Source organism: Lucilia sericata, unplaced genomic scaffold (genome assembly GCF_015586225.1).
Source record: "Lucilia sericata isolate MDLA Ls3-8-SP2 unplaced genomic scaffold, ASM1558622v1 Contig000085F_arrow, whole genome shotgun sequence".
NCBI lineage: Eukaryota > Metazoa > Arthropoda > Insecta > Diptera > Calliphoridae > Lucilia > Lucilia sericata.
In genome coordinates, this window is record NW_023994118.1 from 652,288 (window position 1) to 674,061 (window position 21,774).

The window sequence follows — 21,774 nt, forward strand, 5'->3', positions numbered from 1 at the left end:
ATGAGGGTGAAATTATATTATTCGTTTTTTATAAAGAAAAATTATATTATTCGTTGTTAAATAAAGAAAATTTTTCCAAACGACCATTTACTCGCATTACCATATTGATGAAATAGGTCTTCCTGAAAGGAGGCAACGATGCCCCTCCGCGAAATGTACTTTCTGAGCCAATATTTATAAGAACCGAAATATATACGATATAACTCTTAGAGTTCTATCAAGAGCTTTTATCCGTCTAGAACATCTTCATAATTTGTGAGAGACGATGTATGCGTTTTGACAGTTCGCATATCTACATCGGTATCTACTTGCCCCAGATTCTGATCGTTTCAACTAGTATTGAACGTTCTAAGCCAACTGGGTCCATGTCATCATAAATCACTCTGCGACAGTTCAAAAGGGCAAAGGAATTTCGGTAGTTGTTTTTTAGTTTAGGTAGCATGTTTCTGGAGTACTCTCACTTTTTCTGCTTGGTTTATTAGGATCTTTGTAGACATTTGACTCTTTACGGTGTTTTGCAGTGCAAAAGTTTAGGGCAGGGCAACAAGTTTAGGACTAAGATACAACAGGTGATTTTTCATTTTGTTAATTCTGATATTTTTTTGTCAATGCTTTCGTATTCCAATAGATTTTCAATGAAGTCTAGGTCTTGTTTTGGCGCTAAACACGCGCTGGTGGCGTTAAACCAGGCATTACAGAAGTCTCGGACGATTTAAACACAAAGTGCTTCTAGTTCCTCTTGTTCTTGGGAAGTCAGGTTAAACTGGTCACGGAAGAGCTGTATTTTTAGACAGTATATAGCTTTTGCCATCCACCGAGCATGATGTACTGGACCTGGAGACTTTAATCGCCGACCATTATTTTTGAAACCTCTTGAATATATCTGGTTGAGGTCCCGATGAGCTTCCAAACTTGTAGCCAAAAACCCCTTCCAACAAGACTTCTAAAACGTGGTGTAGACAAGCTCTCGATCTAACATCTGCTCCAGGAGATTGCAAGCTTCATTGAGTCTACCAGTATTTGAGGCTTTGTATCGAAGCACCCTATTACTCTAGATATTCGTACACTGCTCGGGCTTGTTCCTCCCCTGAGCTACTGCAATTTTCAGGAATGTCCAGGAGTTGTTCTTTAGTCCCATGTGATACAAGACCCTTTCTGCTCTGTTTTGAGGATACCTGGTAGTAGTTTTCCATCCCAGTTCACGCAAACAGCCTCGATTTGGGGTATCTTAAGTCTGTCCAATACATTTTTAAACTTGTTTGGTTTTACCTGCTTGGGATACAGTATGAGGAAAAAATAGACATACAAACATTGTTGTGGGTCTAAAATTAACGGTATACCATAGCAAACATATTTAAATGAAATGAGATTCCAAAGTACAATCATTTCACCATAAATAATAATACAACTAACTTCGCTCTCAGGAGTAGTACGTTTTTAGGGACATTAGCTCTATTTTTTCGGTTTCAGTACTAGTTGCTGATTTATTGCGCAGAATATAAAATATTATAAACAGTATGGCCTTTAATTTGATATACGACTCGGTAAAAACTCTGTCCTTTCCGAGTCCAAATATCACGTACTTCTTCCGATAAGTCGGTGTACGTCAGGATACATTTTATACGCTGATTGTTATAAAATCACAGTAACAAAATTTTAGCAAAAACTGAAAAACTGTTAACTTTATCCTTTTTTATTAAAAATATTTTAGAAATTAAAGTTACAAAAAAATTGCTAAAAAACTAATATATTAAGTGCCCTTATGGTTATGTTAATACGATATGTAATATTAAACAAAAGTTATTAAGGTTTTAATGATAACAAATTGACCCTATCCAACATATAAAAAAACTCAACAAACTGATCTGTTAAAAAGGGGGTTTTTCCAGTTTTTCCTACCTTGCCCGGTTGGCGGATACGGGGTGGTGATGGACAATATGTCTTCTCCTAGCCAAAAAGTATGAAATGGAGTAAATGGTAAAGGAGGTGAAAGAGCTAACCGTCTTCTAATATAAAGCTGAAGCCTAGCCATACCTCACTCAAAAGAATTTCAAGTCAGAACCCTGCAAGTGAGGGTAACAGCGACAAGCCTAATATTCCGAAGACGAACAAGCTGGCGAAATCAAACTCGAAGGTAATTGTGTCTCAAAAGAAGCCCCGAAAAACGAGAAATAATAAGAATCTCACACCGAAAATAATAGACATATTTGAAATTTGTTAAATGTATATGATAGACTTTAGTATGGCACAAGTTTTGTAGTCGTCAGTTCAAAAACCCCGAGTTTTGGATTATACCAGTCTTGTAATAAATGCCCGATTTTTTATATTTTCTTCCTTCCTCTAAATATCTTAAACTAAAATTTAACAAAAACTTCATGCCACATTCGGAATCAGGGCAGCAAAGTGTAACTTATTTTTTTTTGAGTTTTGGTTTTTTCAAATATTGTTGATATTATTGCAGTTATTAAGCTGAAAAAATACTATGAAATTTATTCGTAGTAATCTAATTTGTATGCAGATCGATAATAACTTTTCGACAGCAATATTTTTTTATATAATATTCTTAGAGCAAAATAAAAGTAAAATATTGTTATATGTATATATTTTAACATTATTTTATATATTTTATTTAACGATTTTATGTAATAGTATATATTTGGTTGTGTATTAATACATAGACTGAACAATTGTGTCCTTCTCAAATAATTGCCGAACTTTCATGCAACCATCAGAACCACAAGAAAATAAACGGCCGTAAGCATCTATATAAATTTGACTTACACCCTGACCAATATGTTTGAAGAAGCTATTTTTAGCGTGCTCCCCAGTGAACGTTGAAATCAAAGAATATTGGTTAAGGCTCCAAATCTGAAAAAAATGTACAAAAAATAGCATCAAATTATGGAGTTTTAATAAAATTTTAAATTCATGTAAACTTTAGTTTAATTAAATTTCTTGGTTGTTTAATAAATTTATGAACGTACAATAGTGTAACAAATGTAATACAACTATTACATTTGTTACATTGTGGGACTAAAAGTAATAATTGATATATTGGCCTTACATGTTCAATTACAATTACTTGCAATGTAAAATTAAGCAATAACCAATTACAATTACTTGTAATTGTAAGATGTTAAAATGAACTTAATATTTCTAATTTTAAAAAATATTAAATACAAAAATCTAATAAAATTAATGTTATTTTTAATATTTATTGTATGAAATGCACGTTTCCTTTAAATCCTAAGAAAATACCAAATTATAGTGAAATATTACAATTCCTATAGTGGAGTTATATGAGTGAGTTGGGTGCAATTTTTCATACCTTCACTTATGATAAATTTATTAGAATTTAGGTATGTATTTAAAACGCATTAAATAGAATATCTACTATCCCTTCTTCTTGAACAACTTCAAATATTTTTTCTACGTAATAGAGACCCTAGTCGTAATTATGAATGTAGTTTTAAAACAATTAAGAGTGATATATTCGACTATGCCGAATCTTATATAACCACCATCAAACCGTATACCGTAAATGGAATGCTCCCCTATAAACATTAGGTTGAGATTTGAAACAGGGCTTATGTCAATTATGGACACATCCCTTTCGGATTAACAAAAATTAATTTTTAAAAACAAATTATTTTTTTCCAAATTTTAAACCATGAATATATGTATATGGGCGGTCAATTGGGGTCAATAATAAAATTCAGTAGACAGATTTCGGCTTAAGGTGGTATTAGACGACATGTATTTTACATATGTACTGTCACTTTTTTTTATCCATATGTAATTCCGAATGTATGTCAAAATTTTTATTTTACATACGATTCATAATTTTTGCTATCACACCTGCCTGTGTTTTTCCGTATGACATAACCTATAAATGTAATCAAAGCTTTTTAATATGTAAAAATTGATAAAATTATAAATTAGTTTATTAAAATTAAAAAATACTTACTTTTTCATGTTCTTTATTCATTTTCTTTAATTAATTGTTTTCATAAAATTTTATTTCATAGCAAAACAGCTGTTTTGCTTATGTTTGTCATACGAAAATAGAGCACGCTCTAATCGAAAAAATTACATATGTATTACCCTATGTATTTTACATATGCAATGTTTCATATGTATCAGACGATATGTACATTTTACAGATGGAAATTTTGACAGTACATATGTAAAATACATGCCGTCTAATACCACCTTTACTTCGGTGCTATGTGAAATCATAGTTTCTGCCAACAAATGTTTCATATAGGTAAGGTTTGTTTGGTATTGAAATCGGTCCACGTTTTACCATAGAACCCATACAAGTGGCACCCCGAAAAACAGCATTAACAGTCATAACTGTTTTAAAAATGCGAGTATTGCGATGAAATTCGACATAAATAAGTTTCATGTAAGCCAAATTCTCTCTAATAATTTTATGAGGATCGGTCCGAATTTATCGCATAAAACGAGGTTTGAGAGTAAGTTTCTTACGAGCATAAATCTCTCTATCGAATTTTTTGAGAATCTGTCTATAATTAACCCCACCCCCATATAAGGCCCCCTGACTTTAACGCACATTACTGTTTTAAAAATGCAAGTATAGTCATGAAATTCGAAATATAGAAGTAAGTTTCTTACAAGCCAAAATCTCTACCGAATTTTATAATTGACCCCGATTAACCGCCCACATAAATATGTTCATGGTTTAAAAGTTGGACAAAAATATTTTGTTTTTAAAAATGAATATTTTGTTAATCCGAAAGGGATGTGTCCATAATTGACTTAAGTCCTATTTCAAATATCAACGTAATGTTTATAGGGGAGCATTCCATTTACGGCATACGGTTTGATGGTGCGTATATAACATTCGGCATAGTCGAATATAACACTCTTACTTGTTTGTTTTTATACCATAACTTATATTTTAAAAGTACTATCTAAATAAAGTCTAGTTTCAGGAGAGCAAAAAAGAAAATGTTTATTTTAATATAACAGAAGTATTTATTTTATTTCAAAAGTAAATTAATAGCAATGTTTAAAATAATGCGTGTTATCTTAAGCAAGTACATTAATAGAATGAATAAAAAGGATAAGACAAAAGAGAACAAAGTAAAATAAGTTAAAGATATTCGCATTGGTAATATAGAAATTTCCAGGTTATTTTGGTTACTTGAGTTCTCATTTAAGGTGTAGTTAAATAGGTGCAAAATTTACGTCACAAAAGTAAGTATACAGATAATTTCAATATGTATTTGGCTTAATGATATTTACAAAATTCATGAAAATTTTACCTGTTTGAATGTAATTATTTTATAATAAAATATTCTGTACACTATAACATGGAAAAAATTTACTTTTTGTTCCGAAAAATTTAAATTTTTGGGTATTGATCTGAATATTATTTATAGGAGCATTTTTTCCTATTTAAGAACATCTGACTATTTAAACCCCCGGAGTTTTGGATCGGATATTCAATAATATCCCTCGTTTGTTCATTATGATGCATTGGAAGACGATATTTTAACTTTTAAATTAATTGTTTGTTTACAATAATTGCAATCCATTGCGGAACATTGCCGTTTTTAACATAGTATAGCGTTCATATTCGATATTTAATGGCGATTTCCTAAAATTTATATCTTAAAATGCGATATTAATAATATTTTTACTAGTATCCATTAATTAAAACAAGTTTTTTGGTTCCAATCATCCATTACACACTCCTAAATACTACCAATAATCGTCAAATGGTGACCATGTCAATAACTTACACTACATATCGGTTCTGAAATTAATTATTGTCCAAAATAGTAAGATTTTTATATTAAATCAGGCTCAAGTGGTGGTATGAATACGAATTGAAAAATTTTGAAAACGGGTACATCTTAATTTGTTGCTAGAACAAATAATATGTCCGATCCATAAAACATGGTTAATGTATCGAGTATATCAGGATATAATTGGTAGCATTATTGTATGCTTTGGAAATCGGAGTATTTGGAAAACCTGTTTAAATTAAAGGAAATATATAGAACTATCCAAATTTTAAAGTTTATGTTGTAATTCTTAAGAAATCGGAGTTAAATTTCGGTTTTTTAAGAACGTACTGTGTTCAAAATGGCTAAATCCATGCATATAACATTAATTTCGAAATAACAACTCTTTTCAAAAGTTAAAAATTCTATTTCCAATGCATCATTTGGAGGGTTCAATGACCACAAAATCCAAAATCCGGGGTCTAAAGTAGTAAAAATCGTAGAAATGAGAAAAAAAACTATTCTACTAATTAATTCCGGAGCCAATCGGCCCAAATTTCAAGATTTCGGAACTAAAAGTAGATTTTTTCCAAGTTATTGTGTAAAAAATATTTTATTTTATATTAATACAAGTAAAATTTTCATAAATTTTGATAATATCATTAAACCAAATATATACTGAAATTATCTGTATACTTACTTTTGTGACGTAAATTTTGCACCTTTTTAACTTCAGCTTAAATGAGAACTCAAAGAACCAAAATATGAAGAAAAAAAGTAGTGAATAATAATTATCATAATTGTTTTTAATTAATAAATGTGTTACTTTTTTGTTTTTTGAAAAAATAATATCTTTTTTTAAATAAAACCAATCGTCAGTATTTCTGTATACTTATTTTTGTGATTAACTGTATATCAGATTTCTTCCAAAATGATTTCCAATCAAGGTTATCGCCACACCAATCTGCGTCCACAAAACCTTCAATAGATGTTTCACCAGTCGTGTATTCAAGTTTCATATTAACCCTGCCTTTAAGGTAACGTAGTATTCATTTCACAGCTTGTATATGTTCCTCATGAGGGTTTGAATTTTCCTGTGCCAGTTTGGCCACAAAATGAAGAATATCAGGTCTCGTTTTTATGGAAAGATACATTAGGGTTCCAATTATGGATTGGTAATCACGTTGAGGTATTTCTTTGCAGTTTTGTCCAGTACAATTTACCTGATGATTAGTTTCGAGCGGGGTTGCAATGGCCTTACAATTTTCCATCCCATACTTCTGGAGTAAATCCTTTATGTATTGCGATAGAAATTGTGCCAGTTTCATTGACATGCTCGATTTCAATTCCGAGATAATGATGTAAAATACCCTCATCAGTTACAGGGAGTTCATTCGCCAATAAATGCTTTACAGCTAAGACTTGGTTTTTATTCTTACATCCAATTATACGATCATCGACGTAAACAGTTACCAACACCAATTCATTTTCCATCGTGGCCTTATAAAAACACTGTTCGTTAACGCACTGTTTAAAACCAATCTTCCTGAGAACAAAGTCCATTTTTTCGTAACACTCCTTTCCGGACTGTTTCAGTCTGTATATCGCCTTATGCAGCATTAAAACCTTGTCAGGATAATTAGGGTCAACAAAACTTTTGGTTGGCGAAAGGTCATGATGTATATCACTATTCAAATAAGCCGAACTTATGTCAATTTGGTGCAAATGCATCTTCCATTCAACAGCTAGTGTTATAATCAAGCGTATGCTTGAATATCTCGCAACAGGGAGAATGTGTCCTCGTAATCAATGCCAAATCTCTGACTACAGCTTTTAGTTACAAGACGTGCCTTAAAAAGTTCTATGCATCCAATCTCGTCCTTTTGAAGGGCAAACACCCTTCGAGGATACGTGCTCCACTGGGTAGATCAACCAACGACCAGGTTTCATTCCTCTCCAAGGACGACATTTCCGTCTGCATTGCCTCACACCATTTTTTTCGATTAACGCTACTCATAGCTTATTCAACTGTCGAACCAACGTTCGATTGGCTCGTTCCGCAACACAATTTTGCTGTGGTGTGTGAGGGACAGTTAATTGCCTGGCTATACCCTCACTTTCTAAAAAGTTGTGAAATTCCTTGTTAACGTACTCACGGCCATTGTCGCTTCGTAATATTTTGATTTTACGTCCAGTTTGTTTCTCAACATGCTGTTTATAAATCATGAAACGAAACTTTTCACAACAGCAGACCTCGAATCGAAAACCACAATCAAGTCATTAGCCACAACTCGGCCAACAGAAATGAAATTCATATTCAATTCTGGAGAATACAAAACATCTTGGAATTTAATCTTCTTACCATTATTCACCGTCTCTACGTCACCTTTGCCTTTGGTCATAATATGCTTATCAGCTTCGAATCTAATTTCCTCCGTGTGCTCGACAAAATTCGAAAACATTTCCCGCTTATAGCACATGTGTGATCACCGTCTCTACGTCACCTTTGCCTTTGTCCATAATATGCTTATCAGCTGATTTTCCACATTTATTGGCATAGTGACTCAATTCGCTGCAATTAAAGCATTTGCCCTTCATTTTGTTCTGTCTGTTATTATACCCTACACCACTTTAGTGGGGAGGGTATATTGGGTTTGTGATGATGTTTGTAACATACAAAAATATACCCACCTTAAAGTATAGCAATCGGCTTAGAATCGTTTTCTGAGTAGACCTTGTGCGCAAGGTACAGGTCGCAATTTTCAAGATAATTGGATGAAATTTGGCACACACACTTTTTTCGGCCCAAGGACGAAGTCTATTGAAAATGGTTAAAATCGGTCCATTATTTCACCTAGCGCCCATACAACAGAACCCCCAGAAAAGGGCTTCTGAGCTCATAATTATGTTAAACATACCAAAATTAACTTATAAACACAAATATCGCGATGAAATTAAGCACAATAAAATATTATGTAAATATAAATATATTTACAAAATTTTATCGGGATCGGTTCAGATTTGCTCCTATCTCCCATATAAAGCCTCTTTCAGAAAATTAGTTTTTCATCCATAAATTGCTTAAATGTATCGGAACAAGGTAATAGAAGATAAATGCTTTATTATGAAAAACAAATCTCATTTAATATTCATAACTGGTGTAGGGTATCATATGGTCGGTCACGCCCGACTATACTTTCTTACTTGTTTTTCTTCGCTTTATTCTCTCTCTGAGAAGATTTTATAGAAAAAATTTGCTGTGCACTTGTTGTTGCTTTTTCGCGATCAATTTTCTGTTTATGTCTATCTCCCTCTTCTAGAATTTTCTGTCTCAATTGCTATAACAAAATTCTCATATTCATCTGGTAAACTGGAAAGCAGCATTATAATCAGGAGTTCATCTTGGATGACAATTCCTGTCTCCGCCAGCTTTTCTGCTAACTCCGTAAAATTATTAATATGCTTACCTACATTTCCTCCACCAGCCATTGTAAGGTTCATGAACTTTTTGTATAGAGACACCTTCTGAAGTGGACCTCTTGGCTTGTAAGTCTCCTCCAAACGTACCCAGGCATCTCGTGATGTCAAGCAATTCTTTATTAAGTTCAGTTGGTTTTACACAAAGCGTTATTGTAGCGGACGCTTTTTCATCTTCTGCTCCCCACACTTCTCGATCCTTATCAGTCTTAGCATCCTCGACATTAACAACACCAGCCATTGTGTATTAATACACTACGCATGTGTATGCACCAACTATCATATATTTTTCAAACCGACAGAGATATTAACCCTTACACGCTCAAAACCAAACCGCTGGACATTTTATCGATATGACTTCACCACACACTTTATTTTGACGTATATCGATCATTTTTGATGAAAAATGGAAAAAAGTGTTTTTGAAGGATATCGCAGGATATTATCCTTTTTAGCATGTAGTGATATCAAATTCTAAAAAATACCGTATTTGTCTTTGGAAATAACCATAACTCAAAATTGCGCTCTAAATCGAGAAAAATGTACAAAAATTCTTAGGACACCGGTGTCCCGTATAAGTGAAAGAGTTAACTTAGTTCATTTTGCAATGCATTGAAAATCATCTCTAATTTTAGGACAATTTTTAAAATTTTTTTTTTTTTGCAAAATTTCGAATTTGGATAGAAATTGCAAAAAAAAAAAAATTAAAATAATTTTTTAATTATCAGTGTATTTTCTGAAATATTAAATTTGCGATCACAACTTTAACATGCGCTGATAGTCCTTATAAATGTTTACTAGGGTGGGTCGAAAAAAAGTTGAGTCAGTCACCCCCTACGACTAAAGATATGTTAATAACATTTCCAAAAATATAAAAAATATTTTTTTGCCACGCCTAGAAATACCGCCCTTTTTGTTTTTTATACATTACGCGCCATTTTAAGTCCGATCGTAACATATCATATATCAATATTTATGGCTTGACTTTAGCTATATTTCACTCTTAGAAAATTTTTTATTTCGACGTCATATTCTTTGCGCGACTTCTGATATCTCGGATCCTTCCCCAAAATATAAAATTGTGGCTATACTGGAATAGAGTACATTTAATTACATAAAATATAGGCTTTTAAAATGCTCACTTTTATGCATAAAGAGCTATTTTACAGGTATTTAAATATACCTGTATAGTTCAAACTACAAACAACAAATTTGCTAGGGATATGGTCGAAAACAATTTTTTTCAAATTAATTTACAATACAAAAATTGCATCCTACCCCTATCTTAACAAAAGAAAGATCATTTTATTCAGGATTTAATTCTATTAATTAATAACAAAAATTAAACATTTTATTTTATAAAAATCGATGAAAAATTAAAGTGTTATGCTAAGTTTTACAAAAACGTATGAAAAACATTTTTTTCCATACAACTACTTGCATGTTTCTTTTTTTAACAATTTTTAAAAATGTTTATACTAATTTTTATAAAATGTGATAAATTTATTTTATGATTCTTTTAAATAGTTACATATTTCTAAAGAAGTTCTTTACATAATAAAAACTAATAAAAAACGAATAATCGGGAATGGCCGACCCGAAACGAAAACGGCCCTAACTAACCAAAAATTAAAAATCGATTTTATTGTTGATTATAATGTATCAAAACATACAGTTAATCACAAAAATAAGTATACAGAAATACTGACGATTGGTATTATTTAAAAAAAGATATTATTTTTTCAAAAAAAAAAAGCAACACATTTATTTATTAAAAACAATTATGATAATTATTATTCACTACTTTTTTTCTTCATATTTTGGTTCTTTGAGTTCTCATTCAAGATGAAGTTAAAAAGGTGCAAAATTTACGTCACAAAAGTAAGTATACAGATCATTTCAGTATATATTTGGTTCATTTATATTAACAAAATTTATGGAAATTTTACTTGTATTAATAAATAAAATATTTTTTACACATTTTAAAAAATTTTTAATAAAATATTTTTTACACAATAACTTGGCAAAAATCTACTTTTAGTTCCGAAATCTTGAAATTTGGGCCGATTGGCTCCGGAATTAATTAGTAGGACAGTTTTTTTCCCACTTCTACGATTTTTTTTCCACTTTAGACCCCGGATTTTGGATCTGGTGGTCATTGAACCCTTCAAATGATGCATTGGAAATAGAATTTTTAACTTTTGAAAAGAGTTGTTATTTCGAATTTAATGTTATATGCATGGATTTGGCCATTTTGAACAGAGTACGTTCTTAAAAAACCGAAATTTAACTCCGATTTCTTAAGACTTACAACATAAACTTTAAAATTTGGATAATTCTATATATTTCCTTTAATTTAAACAGGTTTTCCAAATACTCCGATTTCCAAAGCATACAATAATGCTACCAATCATATCTTGATATACTTGATACAATAACCATGTTTTATGGATCGGACATTTTATTTGTTCTAGCAACAAATTAAGATGTATCTGTGTTCAAAATTGTTCAATTCGTATTCATACCACCAATTGAGCCTGATTTAATATAAAAATCTTACTATTTTAGACAATAATCAATTTCAGAACCGATATGTAGTGTAAGTTATTGACATGGTCACCTTTTGAAGATTATTGGTAGTATTTAGAAGTGTGTAATGGATGATTGGAACCAAAAAACTTGTTTTAATTAATGGATACTAGTACAAATATTATTAATATCGCAATTTAAGATATAAATTTTAGGAAATCGTCGTTAAATATCGAATATGAACGCTATACTATGTTTAAAAAGGACAATGTTCCGCAATGGATTGCAATTATTGTACAGAAACAATTAAATTAAAAGTTAAAATATCGTCTTCCAATGCATCATAATGAACAAACGAGGGATATTATTGAATACCCGATCCAAAACTCCGGGGTTTAAATAGTCAGATGTTCTTAAATAGGAAAAAATGCTCCTATAAATAATATTCAGATCAATTACCAAAAATTTAAATTTTTCGGAACAAAAAGTACATTTTTTCCATGTTATAGTGTACAGAATATTTTATTATAAAATAATTACATTCAAACAGGTAAAATTTTCATGAATTTTGTAAATATCATTAAGCCAAATACATATTGAAATTATCTTTATACTTACTTTTGTGACGTAAATTTTGCACCTATTTAACTACACCTTAAATGAGAACTCAAGTAACCAAAATAACCTGGAAAAAAGTAGTGAATAATAATTATCATAATTGTTTTTAATAAATAAATGTGTTACTTTTTTGATTTTTGAAAAAATAATATCCTTTTTTAAATAAAACCAATTGTCAGTATTTCTGTATACTTATTTTTGAGATTAACTGTATGTCCACACAAAAAATTGGACTCCTCCGACCAAAATTAGCGATTTCATTGACAAAAAACAAAAGGCCCTATCTACAAAAACATTTAAATATTAAATGTAAAAAGTCTAATTTAACCATTTTTATATACGCCATTGTCAACTATCATAATAACTAATAGGTTTCACTATTAAACAATTTGTTTATTCACTAGAAATAAATCGCGTTCATAGAAACAAACTTTTCAATTTCAATAGTTTTTTGCTTCTCCTGTAAAATTTTAAAAATGTTAGATATGGCCGTTTGCGTTTTAGGTGACGATATACTATTTGAGCAATTTATTGATGAAAAACTGATTTTCTGAAAGAGACTATATATGGGAGCTAGGATCAATTATGGACCGATCCTATAAACATTTGGTGGAGGGTTTTATGTTCTTATAAGAGATAAATATGCAGATTTTCATCCTAATTGTACTGTTTAAGAGGGAATTAACGACCTTGAAGCCATTATTAAGAGCTCCAAAGCCCTATTCGGGGAGTACGGTTGTATGAGGGCTAAGGGAATAATCCATTTTCAAACATTTTCGATTTAATCCATTTTTAAACAACTTCGTCCTTGGGTAAAATGAAATATATCAGCCTATTTGCATCGAATTATCTGGAAAATTTCGACTTGTAGTTTGATTACAAGTCGGATGGACAAAGCTAAACTACAATAGTGCTGTAGGATATAATAAACTTTCCTCTTTTTTGATAGGAAGTAGGATCTGGAAGGGTTTGTAACTGAAAAAATAAGTTTTATAATTCATTTTCAAAAAAAAAAGTTTTCGACGGTTTTTTTCTGGCAAATTAATTATTTGTTGTGAGAACGCACAGTGGGGCAGAATGGAAATTTTTTGGAAATAAATCTGGCATTTCTAAACGGCTGATCCGATCGGGATAAAATTTGGCGTGAGCGTAGCCAAGGAGTATTCGAGTTTAAGTTTTGAAGATGAACCCTGCAGATGCCCCAGGGACGGCGCTGTGGCGGCTTAAAGTAGGGTACCTACGACATGTAAAATTTTTTAACTCGTGCCATTTTTTTGTTTTTCACCCAAATACAAAGATCTTTATATTTTGTGAAAGCGCTCGACGAGATCTTGAAATACATACGACATACTACTTATCTCTTATAATATCCGAGTTATAGGCATTTAAAAATTTAGTGATACAAAATTTACCATACCTTGGTCCGCCTTTTTTTGAATACCGGGCGTAATTTTGGACCAAATGGACTCAATTTTTTCTTGTTAGTTAGACAACAAAATTTCCAATAATATACAAAAAATTTCAGATCAATATCGTTTACAGATCCAAAAATATACGTTTTTTAATTTAAAAATTCAAAAAATTTTAGATTTTTGGCGTTTTTTTGCCAAAAATGTGTCTTAACTCTTTTATTAATAAAATAAAATTTTTATTAAGAACATATAACAATTTCATAGTTTTCTAAAAGGTATCTTTACGCAGAATGCTTTGGCGTAAAAAACTTGTCCTATTTTTTGAAAATGTTGCCACTGCGTCCTTCCGAATATGACCTATTTTTTATCAAAACTTCAACTTTGGGCGACATGTTCTAAAATCCCAAAGCTGGGATCAGAAAACTGAAAGCAGTTTTGGAAACCTCAATATATTTTCTATTTACTCCAAAAGTATTTTCCCAGCCCTGAAAGAAATGTGGACCCTATGGGCAAAAAAGTAAAAAATCCCATTTTTGGGATTTTCATTCCTATTTTTGGGAATTGCGGGATGCCCTTTGACCTTTTCAATTTTTTTTTTTGCATATTCTTATTTGAAATGACAAATTTAACAAGCGTTGAAAATTTCATTGAGTTTTGTTCATAAATAAAGATTTTGTCATATATTACATATTTGTTTAATTTCTAAAACTATGATTTATATCAAAATTTTAATAGGATCGCAGATAGCTACAACAATTTAGTCCATATTTATCCCTTAATATCATTTTTTAGTTAGATATGGAAATTCTCGACCCTTTACAAAAAATTTCAAGCCAATATCTCAATTACATTCAAAAATATGTTCATTTAAACCTGTGTCCTTTAATTTCATCTTTTTCATATTTTAGTATTAAGTATGACAGAACATATTTAAATCTTATATTTACCTATTTTCTATTTGTTTGCTTATCCTTATAATTGAAAGGTCCTATTATGCTTAAATTTTCAAAAATTTATAACTATTTTTTACCTAAATTTTTTCGACAGATCATTTCGTTCTGTTTCGTTTATGATCATGTAGGTAAAAATATACAGGTAATGATAATTTCGATTCATTCACTAATAAGAAATATCAATGACTGAATTACAGGTTATAGTAATATAGTCCTAAATGTTAATAGGTAGACAATTAGTAATTTTTTACTTTGGAATACCTGTATCGGAAATGACAAGAATTGGTATATAAGTAAACTTCTCAGATTTTAAGTACCATATTTAATAAATCTACAATGAAGATTACATTAAAGTACGAAGAGTTGTGTTCCGTTTTATGGAGTATATCTTCAAAAGGGCCAGAAAGAATTGAAGACATTTCAAATTATATAAAAACTACATATAGTAGAAAAGTAGACAAAACAGGCATATCAAAAATTGAAAACTTTTTAAAACTTTTTGATGTAAAAAGTAAGTCTGTGGATGGAAATCAAAAGAAATTTCGATTAAAATTTTGCAGTTGGATGGAAACTACTACGGAAATCTCAACTTACAACACATCAATAGGAGCGCCTTGCAAGTCATACGAAGACTTATGTTCAAGGTAAAAAAAAGAGGGTCACACAAAAACTTTTTTCAATCTCAAATGAGGAAATTGCTGATACATTTAACGAAATGCTGAAAAAGGAAAACCAACATATGGATGTCGTACATATTGCAACTATTCTTCCTAATGCATCACCAAAACGACTTAAGCGAATTGTGGAAAGTATACCAACTCCAATATCATAATCAAATTTTACTGAAGAGGAAGCAATAGCGCTTATGTTGGAACTGGGTCTCAGTCGAAATAAGTACCAAATATTAAGGAAAGCTCTGCATGAAAAAGGACACAATATATTACCATCATACAAGGCGATCCAGGAAAAAAAAACAAACTATCCTACTAAATCAACAAAAAATAATGAAGAATTGAAAGAACTGAGAGCTGCGGAAAAAAGCAGAATCCAAGAAGAATTTAAAGTTCAGATGGGATTAAACATCGACAAACCACTTTCAAGTTGCGGTAGTACAAATGACGGTAATACGCCGAGAAGGTTTTTTCGTGATTTTGAAATTACTTCAAAAATAACTGGAATCGACAAGGAGTTGCTTCGAAGAGTTAAAACTATTTTAATGGCACTGAATAGTAAACATAAAATTAATGAAAATCGATTTGGGGAATACACATCTGAAATTTCTAAATTACTTGTATCTCTGTATCCATGGAGGGAACTAACACCAACAGTACACAAAGTATTGTGTCATGGTCAAATAATAATTGAATCGAATATTCTTCCACTTGGAGAGTTAACAGAAGAAGCCCAGGAAGCGAGGAATCGAGATTTTAAGCATGTTCAACTATTCAGCTCAAGAAAATGCTCCAGGCAATCACAGAATGAAGATATTTTTAATAGTTTACTTCTATCTTCTGATCCTGTTCTTTCAACTATGCGAAAAAGATGGATTTGTAATGAAACTCTATCATCTCAAAACAAGGAAGATTTAAAGGACTTATATTACCTTCTGGATATGTATACCGATATGACAGATTATTTTATAGAAAATAAGTAGTGTTAGGAATTAACTATATAAGTAGGTTGTAAGAATTAATTGTATTATGTTTAAGATAAACAGTTCAAATAAAAAAAGCTATTATACTAACTGATGATATTGTATTAAATTGTGTTTTATATTTCGGTGGGCGGGAAAGGTAATTTGTGTGGGGTGATTTAGGTGTTGTTGTGCGTGGCTCATAATAAAATTATAATTTTTTTTATTTTATATACAATATTATAATAAAATAATTAACTAAATAATTTTTAAAAATTGTCCAAATATTTTATTCAACACCAAATGTATGTTCTGTCATACTTAATACTAAAATATGAAAAAGATGAAATTAAAGGACACAGGTTTAAATGAACATATTTTTGAATGTAATTGAGATATTGGCTTGAAATTTTTTGTAAAGGGTCGAGAATTTCCATATCTAACTAAAAAATGATATTAAGGGATAAATATGGACTAAATTGTTGTAGCTATCTGCGATCCTATTAAAATTTTGATATAAATCATAGTTTTAGAAATTAAACAAATATGTAATATATGACAAAATCTTTATTTATGAACAAAACTCAATGAAATTTTCAACGCTTGTTAAATTTGTCATTTCAAATAAGAATATGCAAAAAAAAATTGAAAAGGTCAAAGGGCATCCCGCAATTCCCAAAAATAGGAATGAAAATCCCAAAAATGGGATTTTTTACTTTTTTGCCCATAGGGTCCACATTTCTTTCAGGGCTGGGAAAATACTTTTGGAGTAAATAGAAAACATATTGAGGTTTCCAAAACTGCTTTTAGTTTTCTGATCCCAGCTTTGGGATTTTAGAACATGTCGCCCAAAGTTGAAGTTTTGATAAAAAATAGGTCATATTCGGAAGGACGCAGTGGCAACATTTTCAAAAAATAGGACAAGTTTTTTACGCCAAAGCATTCTGCGTAAAGATACCTTTTAGAAAACTATAAAATTGTTATATGTTCTTAATAAAAATTTTATTTTATTAATAAAAGAGTTAAGACACATTTTTGGCATAAAAACGCCAAAAATCTAAAATTTTTTGAATTTTTAAATTAAAAAACTTATATTTTTGGATCTGTAAACGATATTGATCTGAAATTTTTTGTATATTATTGGAAATTTTGTTGTCTAACTAACAAGAAAAAATTGAGTCCATTTGGTCCAAAATTACGCCCGGTATTCAAAAAAAGGCGGACCAAGGTATGGTAAATTTTGTATCACTAAATTTTTAAATGCCTATAACTCGGATATTATAAGAGATAAGTAGTATGTCCAAGCATGTTTTTTCAAGATCTCGTCGAGCGCTTTCACAAAATATAAAAATCTTTGTATTTGGGTGAAAAACAAAAAAAATGGCAAGAGTTAAAAAATTTTACATGTCGTAGGTACCCTACTTTGAGCCGCCACAGCGCCGTCCCTGGGGCATCTGCAGGGTTCATCTTCAAAACTTAAACTCGAATACTCCTTGGCTATGCTCACGCCAAATTTTATCCCGATCGGATCAGCCGCTTAGAAATGCCAGATTTATTTCCAAAAAATTTCCATTCTGCCCCACTGTGGAACGGTTGATAATGAACATATGAACATTTTTAAATATCTATAAAATAGCTGTTTATGCATAAAAGTGAGCATTTCAAAAGCCTATATTTCATATAATTAAAAGCTCTTTATTATTGTATAGCCACAATTTCAGATTTTGGAGAAGGATCCGAGATATCAGAAGTCGGGCATAGAATGTTACGTCTAATTTAAAAATCGTCTAAGGGTGAAATGTAGCTACAGCCAAGTCATAAATATTGATATATGATATGTTACGATCGGACCTAAAATGGCGGAGTAATATATAAAAAACAAAAAGGGCGGTATTTCTAGGCGTGGCAAAAAAATAATTTTTATATTTTTGGAAATGTTATTAACATATCTTTAATCCTAGGGGGACTGACACAACTTTTTTTTGTCCATAGAGACCGACCCACTCTAATGTTTACTAAAGCTGCCTACACACTATGAGAGAAGTCGTTAGATTTTTACTTCAAACTGCCAAAACAAAATAAAATGAAAATTGGTATGATTATCAAAAAAATCAAATAGAAAATATATTTTGTTCAGATTTGAAATAAAATGAAACTTCAATTTGAAAAAATTCAAAGAAAAAACATAAATTTTCATATTGTTTCTGTTTTTATTTGAAAGTTGTTTCTATGTTTTTCTTTGTTTAGATAAAAATAAAACTCAAATAAAAGGAAAAAATCTAACCGTTTTGAAATTTTTCAAAAAATTTAAAAAAATCATACGATTTTCAATTTTCCATCCGTATTTTCAGTAAGTTGTATTACATTTTGTATCTACACTATAATATTTTTAATTTTATTTGAAAATTTTTACATGTCGTTTTACTGAATATTATGGTGTGTAGACAGCTTAATGAGTACTTACTTTATTTGAAAATAGTTTAACCCGTATTTTTAACGATTTTTTAAATTTTATTATTTTAAACCGCTATAACTTTTGCATCAATTGAAAATAATTAACGTTTTCATATTTAATTATTATCCAATTCAACCACTAAATATAGTTCTTGTAAGAGGAAAAAATTTTTCGAAAAAAAATGTTATATTCTTGAAAATTTTTGATTTTGCTCATATAGTTTATAGAATCGCAAAACAATATTGTGGAAATTACAAACGGAATGACAAACTTATAGAAGGTGAAGGGTATAAAAAAATTTCTAAATCCTTTAAATCTAAGCCCATAAAAAGCTTTAACCGAATTCTTCCCAGAGATAAGCTTTGCACTCAGGAATAATCGGCAACGTAAGTACTTGCCTTAAAGGTAGTTAACCTGACGAACGCAAAACACATCGACGTAACGAAGTCTAAATTAAAAATTCACATTTTTAGTGAGCGTTAACGAGTTAAGGTAGTTTTAGTTATTAAATATAAAAATATTGATCGAAATTTGGCCCAAAAATGGGTAGATAGGTTATCGATATCAGTAGATGAACCTAAAACGTTTTCAGCTTAAAATTTTCCCAAAAATGAATTTCAGGCCCACATAATTATAACTCTTAAGTTTAATATTAAAAGATGTCTTTTATTTACACAAGCAGCATAAAAGCACAACATAAATATGTAACAATATTGTAAAGTATAAAACTATACTAAAAAGATATTCGCAAAAAATTGATTTAGTAACCTTTGACCTCCAATATTTACATTTATAGCTTGATTACAATTGGAATCAAGCTGTTAATTTCTTATTAGAAGTGCTAAAGAACCTATGTGCCAATTTTAATTTATAAAATTGGCTACAATAGAAGTGTAAAATAAAATAACAAATTACCTTTATATCGCCTTCAATGGATCCAGTAGCAAAAAATTCTTCATGTGGATCAATGCTAATGCACTTTATGCAGCTGTCATGACCCTTAAATAAAAAACAGTTATTTTTAAGATTAGAATAGCTTAAATATGAACAACAACATTAACATAAAAAAATAAAATATTTATAAACAGTGATTTTAACCAAAGGTATAAAAATTCAATCTAAACCTAATAAAAATAAGTCAAAAATAAATTTCCAGCACTGGTTACTTGTAATGAGCACTCCAGTAAAAAAATGTTAAGTGTTCAAAATACAGAGTGGAAAAATTTATAAATAATTTTTCAAATAATATACATTTGACAAAACAATAAAAATAAACAAAATATTTAAAATAATAAATTTTCATTAAAATTTACTTTTTGGAGAAAAAAATGTGTTTTTAGACGTTTCTTAAGCAATATTTCGATACATTTATAGTACAATATTTGCATCCTGGCAGTAAATTTTATGTGCATTTCCTACTTATTTGTGGCGAAAATCTATACTTTCAAATGCAAATAACAATTTCCCTCAAATTGGTTTAAATAACCGTTTTCCAACTTTCCATGCCGATTGCAGGTTACTGACGGAACAACCCGTTAAAAATACCACAAGTGTTTAAAATTTGTAACCTATTTTCCTTAGTACCATTTGAGTTCTTCAACTTTTGATTTCTTCTTACTCTAGAATTAAGTCCTTTTTTACAATCTCCCAATTCCTCCAGCAAACACACATACCCCTTCATAAACAGCTTGCGTAAACAATGTAGAGCCTGTCCAGCACTAATCCTTCGAAACATGTCTCTTGCAAAAAACAGTGTTTAACCTACCCTGTCTTCTGTATGTACCAAGTCCCTTCGGCTCAACCAAATCCCTTCCCTCAAAATAAGCATCATCCACAATCATACAATCATCCACATTCAAATGTGCTTATTTATTAAAAAATATATTTTTTTATATTTATTTTTGACAAAATGTTTGTTTTTTAATTAACATTTGTCATGTTAGCATTAACATTTTTATGTTAACTCCAGAGTGAAAATAATCTACACTCTGGAGCAGAAATTGTTTGACTCCGGAGTGGATTAAAACGATATAGTCAAATTTGAAATTATATTGGTATGAAAAAGAATGGAATACAATTGGCTGGAGTGTGAACGTAGCTTAACATTTACAATTTGTTTTTTGAAAAAATATATTAATTTAAAGTTAATTTCACTAAAAAACATTATTGGAGTGGTTTCTAAAATAAAAACGTGAGTTTTATGGCAAAGGTGATTTTCTGGTGTTTTTGAAATTTCATTTTTCAAAACCTAACTGGTTTTTTATTTGGTCTAAGAAGCATATTAGGTCTGAGAGGTTTTAAAGCCAACGTGATCAAAAATCTTGGGGGTCACATTCGACAGCCAATGTACCTACTTCCTCAGCTCATTCCACAACAATTGCACACAAATTGCGAAGTAGAAACAAGGTCTTCAAAGCATAAAGGATAAAGAAAACTTGTTAGCTACATATAAAGCAATTGGTCGGTCAGTTGTTACTTACGTTGCTCCAGTGTGGTCACCTTCGCTTAGTGATACCCGGTTGAGAAACATTCACTTTATCATCATACAGTTATATACTCCCCCGAGGCATGTCAGGAAGAACCTTCGTATATACGAGGAGAACAAATGAATGTCGAAGTGCTTTACGTGAACAACTGCCGTGTTGGCCTATTCCACGGTAGTTTTTTCAACCACTGGGTGAGCTTCTTTGACAACTCACCACCGCCCCTTTGTGTATCTTACACGCAGCTGGTGACAATTTTTGTACATGGTTCTGCCGTTCCATGAACAAGCACTTTGCTCAAGTACTCGAGCTGTCCAATCTTTTGCCATAGTAGCCCCGTTGGGGAATGACAGGAGTCATGAGTCAAGCTCAATCTAACCCCGACAAATCACTGGTTAGAGCCGATAGAAGGGGCGAACCCAACATCAAGTGAAAACACCCTATTGATGCTATAAGGA

The 21,774-nt window shown here is 30.8% G+C and overlaps 1 protein-coding gene across 1 annotated transcript in view; it reads right to left on the reverse strand.

The window, feature by feature from the left end:
* Window positions 1–2,599: 2,599 nt before the first annotated feature.
* Window positions 2,600–21,774, reverse strand: part of LOC119599707 (dmX-like protein 2) — a 107,238-nt gene continuing 88,063 nt past the window's right edge. The window contains exons 20-21 of the mRNA XM_037949601.1: window positions 19,749–19,832; window positions 2,600–2,868 (exon numbers count right to left, since the gene is read on the reverse strand). Of these exons, the coding sequence (XP_037805529.1) occupies window positions 2,668–2,868; window positions 19,749–19,832 (285 nt within the window). The 3' untranslated portion in view covers window positions 2,600–2,667. The remainder of the gene's footprint in view (window positions 2,869–19,748; window positions 19,833–21,774) is intronic.